General features: G+C 37.5%; 1 protein-coding gene across 1 annotated transcript in view; it reads left to right on the top strand.

Annotated features, from left to right (window-relative positions):
• Positions 1-4956, top strand: part of USP38 (ubiquitin specific peptidase 38) — an 18031-nt gene extending 13075 nt beyond the window's left edge. Inside the window, exons 9-10 of the mRNA XM_041471349.1 lie at positions 484-1831; positions 4613-4956. Of these exons, the coding sequence (XP_041327283.1) occupies positions 484-1831; positions 4613-4774 (1510 nt within the window). The 3' untranslated portion in view covers positions 4775-4956. The remainder of the gene's footprint in view (positions 1-483; positions 1832-4612) is intronic.
• The last annotated feature ends 305 nt before the right edge of the window (positions 4957-5261 follow it).

The following is a 5261-nucleotide window of genomic DNA, read 5'->3' as shown; positions in this document are numbered from 1 at the left end:
CCCCACCCCCTCGCCCCCGCCAAACTCTTTTGGTTTGGATTTTCTTCCTGCAGAACTTTCCTGGCTGCAGAATTCTGACATTTTATTTGGAAATAGTTTGGCCATAGACAAATAGTTACTTTTTCTCTTACAAAGTCTGTCATACAGGCCCAGTCAACTCAAGAGCTGATTTATTAACACAATGTAATGGTAAATAATAAAAACATTGTTAGGTTTCTTTAATATTTGCCAGTTCTTTCAATATATCCCTTGTGTTCTGTTATATATAATGAAATCCACAATAAATGTATTTGTGCCACCCATACTCTTTTTCAGAACTCCACGCTTCACCTTCCTTTTATAAAAAAATAACAAACAGATTTTTTTAGTGTAAGACACTTTAACAACTTAACCATCTGTATTTTTTAGCTGGAAAAAAAATCTGAAATAGTGTGGCAATATTTGGAAAATAGCACAGTTGGATTTATTCTTCTTTGTCTTCAGGTTGCATGAAGAAGAGAGAACTTTGAAAGCATTGTCTTCAGCCAAGAGTTCTGAAAGTATTATGACTGACAAGTCCCAGGCACAAGAAACTGCCCATAAAACACAAGTATTTACTGAAGCATCTTGTATGGAAAGTGAAGAAAGAACTCTGATAGAGAAGATGTTTGGAGGAAAATTGAAGACTAACATATGCTGTTTGAACTGCAAAAGTATGTCTCAAAAGGAAGAAGCTTTCACAGATCTCTCTTTGGCTTTCTGTCCCCCAACTTCCTTAGAGAATGTTGACCCAAAATGCATAGAACATTCTGAAGTGAAAGATGACTACATGGTGCAAAGTAATACTTCAGCAACCAGTCCTGTTGCAGAAACACCTCTCAGTAATTTGGAAGTAAGTCATGGATGTGACACAATAATGAATGAAGGAACCATAGAAGATCTTTCTAGTGAGCCAAGCTCTGAGAATACCACAATTTCTGAACTCAAAGTTGAAAATAATGGGGATGTGTCTCAGAGTCTAGTAGGTAAAAATACCCTGTCAGTTACAGACTTACTCAATTATTTTCTGGCACCTGAGATCCTTAGTGGAGACAACAAATATTATTGTGAAAAGTGTGCCTCTCTACAGAATGCTGAAAAAACTATGCAAATCATTGAGGAACCTGAATACCTCATTCTCACTCTTTTGAGATTTTCATATGATCCAAAGTGTCACATAAGGCGCAAAATCTTGGACAATGTTTCTCTACCACTTGTATTGGAACTGCCGGTGAAAAGAGCAACATCCCCTTTAGCCGTCGTTTCGGGAGGCTGGTCTGTTGGTGTGGAGATTTCTGATACTGGAGAAAACCTTGCTAAAAAACTGAAGCCCTCTGATGCTGATGAAGTGATCTGCCCACAATTGGTGCCCTATGTGTTGAGCTCTGTGGTGGTGCATTCTGGGGTATCCTCTGAAAGTGGACATTATTATTCATATGCTAGAAATGTTACTGGGTCAGGGCCTTCAGGGCTCTGCCACCAGTCTACAGCTCTTTCATTAGTTTCTCCTCAGGATAAGTTGTTTACAGAGGAGAGTCCTTGTACTGTTGTAGAAAATGAGCTGGACACTGAAATGCCAAGAGAATGGTGTCTGTTCAATGACAGCAGAGTGACATTTACCTCATTTCAGTCAGTCCAGAAAATCACTAGTAGATTTCCAAAGGACACTGCTTATGTTCTGTTTTACAAAAAACAGAACAGCACCTGTGGCTTCAACACCAATCCAGCAAATGGCCTCTGGGTAAATGGAGACCCTCCTCTACAAAAAGAACTCATGGATGCAATTACAAAAGATAACAAACTGTACTTGCAGGTAAGATGGAAATTTTGTGTAAAGGGTGTCTCCTTAAGCCTCACAAGAGGTGGTCTAAAGGAAAGAACAAGGTAGCTTTTAAGCATTCTGCTATATTAACCTTACAAATCACCAGTCTGGCTTCATCTTGGTTTTGCTGGACAGCTTTTGCAGTAAGTTTGTCACTGTTAGATGGGAAATGTCAAGGAAAATTGCATAAACTCATTTCAGTTTAAACTTTGAGTGGAGATGCTTGTACAGCATCTTTTAACCACTTCTCATTCCATATGGGAGAGGCTTCAAACAGTTCAAACTTTTCTTTGCCTTTAGGAAATTACAAGAGTGGCTTAAGTTTACTTAAAAACTTCTAAGCGATGTTCTTACTAGTGCATTTTCATTTGTAGTAAAGTTTGACTTACAAAACTGTGCTTACTCAAATGCTGGAACAACTAAAATGATGACCAAATGTGGGGGACTGGATTCCAATTTCCCTTTGCTGCCTATGCCATATCCTCTCTGGGACCAGTGCTTCCAGCAGCACACTCCCTGTGTTCTGAGAACTTCACCTAGCTGTGGCAGCCTTTTTGTTTGCTGTTAAAAAAACCCAGTGTTCTCCACACTTCGATATGTGTTTCTTAGAGCACTGCTGCTTTCTTTTGACGTTCTAGGAGTAAAAGTATGCTTCACTGTGTGCTCTTTGTCCTATAAGGGCTCTAGGCTAACTCAAATTAGAAGAACTAGGTAAATTGAACATTTTTATAGTGTTTTATTAATCTCAAAGTTTCTGAGCTCCTGATCTTTTCTCATTTTAATTGAGGCTCATTACAAGTGCTTGGTTATTGTTTTTCTGAAATTATTGCAAATACCGTGATTCACTGAATTAGATTATTCTAATTTTAAGATGCCATATTTTACTGTTGGTTCAGAGTTCTAAATTAATGTTTTTCAGATAAGTTAAGAATATATGTTTCTGTCCTGAGAAAGCCTTTAATTTTCAGAAGATATGTTCAAAAAATTCTGTATCTTACTGCTTTTGTTTTGCTATTGCATATCTGTTTACCACATGGTAAATGAAGATGTTTTCAGTATAAATAACTAAACCTGCAATATGGGTAGCTCCCACTCTATTTAAAACAAATTTTAAAACCCTTACTGTGAATAAATGGAAAGCAAGGGGGGATGCTCTGCATTATTCTGAGTCCAGAAAACTGTATTGACTATCAAGTTTCACTTACCTAATGTAGTACTTGTGGGGATAAATATAACAGCCTGAAAACATTATATGTTTTTAGAAATAAAGCTATTACTTGTAAAAATGCCAGTGCTATAAGGTAAACAGTTTGGTAGTGTAGTTTTTTGAACTAAATAGGCTATTTATGCAAGGTCTGCTATTTAAATCAAAATCTGTGGTTGATTTCTGTTACTACAAGTTTTTAATATTTCCTTGTTATTGCTAGTAAATGTACATAGTTTTTGGTGTGTCATAGAGTTAGCCAGATACTTACAACTCTACATATTGCTGGAGATAGCATAATACTGTCTTCAGGAGTATGGCTAGCACATCTGTGTAGATGCCGTCCTCCAAATATCTTAATTTTGAAAATGAGTATACATTTCAGTCCTTAATAGTGTACACTAGTTTCAGACTTAGGCTGTGTTTTTGAAAAGGGCAAAATAATTTAAATTTGCAAGGTCTGCTTTTAGCATCTGTGAAAGTATTTGGACAAAACATCCATTTAGTGGTTTCATGGTAGTGTAATACAGTCAGGGAGAATTGAAGGTGACCCCTGTAGTTACTGAAACCCCGTTCTAAAGTTTGCTCGCATTGCCTTTAGGGAGGTGTGTGGTGATGAAGTGTCATGTGAAGGCAGCTATCAGTATGAGCCTTAGCATTGGAATAATTTCAGTTTGTTGCCAGCTCCACTGTCTTTTCCTGTTAGCCTTCCAGAGCCAACGTCTGCCTTCTCTCCCTCAATTTTTGAAGTTATTGGCCAGTTTGAGAAAGGTATACTAAAGAAAGAAAATTGCTGCAGAGTTTATTGAACTAGTTGGCCAGCGACGAAATAGTGCATGATATGTCTAATGAGGGAAAAGCATGTGCTCATCCCCTTCTTAGATGTCTTAAGAAGCCTCAGGAGCATTCAGCTGAAAAAGCAGCTGGCAGGCAGCAGAGCTTTCATGTTCCTTCCACTTGTGCAGGTACATTTCCAGCAGTTAACTCTTGATTTTTATGAAGTGCTTGAGACTTGCAGAGACTTGCTACATTATAACAGTTAACATAGCAATAATAATTGAAAGCTGAATAGCTGCAGTGAATAGAAACTAGATAGCTTGTCCATCCTTTGGCCTTTTATTGGAGTATATTGTTAGTCTATGCAGTTGTAACATTCCACTCTGTGGAGTGGAATGAAGAAGCGTCTTTAAAGTAATGAATATTGATATAAAGGTTTTATCTTTTGACTTTGCAACCAAGAGCATATGAAAATTGCTAGGATGAAAATTTATATGAAACATGTATCAAAACCTGTTTTGTTAACTTCTCATCAGCAGTCTCATTTTTTAGTGACATCCCATATTGCTATAAAATACAATTTTAGCATGAACTCAGATGGATTTAATTTTGTTTCACTTACAGTTACTGACAGTCAGTGAAATTGTACATCTTAGGTTGGCTGTGGATGTTCAACTTGAAAGTTCAGCATAGCTGTTCACTAGAAATTAGTGATGCTGTTTTAAAAGCTATTTCAAGGGCATGAGATGGTGGGGTTTTTTTTTTTAATTGTCTTTATTCTTTCATTTCAGGAGCAAGAGCTTAGTGCTCGAACACAAGCACTTCAAGCTGCCTCGGCCTCTTGCTCTTTCCGACCCAATGGATTTGATGACAATGATCCCCCAGGAAGCTGTGGGCCTGCAGGTGGAGGAGGAGGGGGTGGGTTCAGTACTGTTGGTAGATTGGTCTTTTGACTATGAACACAACCTGGAATACACTGGTTCCAAGGCAGCCTAGTACTGCTGAGGACAAATAAAATACTGAACTCTGTCAGAGTTGTACCAGGCTTTGAGACTTGATCCTTGTCCAAAAGCAAATATGAGTGTTTTTTTGGTTATAATTTATTTGAAATAAATAATTACATAATGGAAAAAAACCTACCTCTTAAAAGTTCAGTTGCTTTCATAGTAAGATATGCTTGCCCAAAAACCAGAAAATTAAGGTTTTTTTTAAGTAAATGCTAATGACGTTGCATTAAACTGAACAAAATGTACTTAGATTAGTTTCTCTTGTCCTCATACACTGAATGAAGAAATTTTTTTTTTTTTTTGTCTGCAGAAGCTCACAATAATTCTGCCTAAGGAGCGGTGTTTGATTGCTCTTAGGCTAGCGGAGGTTGAGGATTCACTCCTTTGAGGCTTGACAGCAATAGCAACTTTGATTTTGATGTGCAATGAGGAT

Source organism: Pyrgilauda ruficollis, unplaced genomic scaffold (genome assembly GCF_017590135.1).
Source record: "Pyrgilauda ruficollis isolate IOZ18807 unplaced genomic scaffold, ASM1759013v1 scaffold265, whole genome shotgun sequence".
Taxonomy (NCBI): Eukaryota; Metazoa; Chordata; class Aves; order Passeriformes; family Passeridae; genus Pyrgilauda; species Pyrgilauda ruficollis.
Note: the sequence above shows the minus strand (reverse complement) of the source record. Positions and strands in the feature narration are given on the sequence as shown.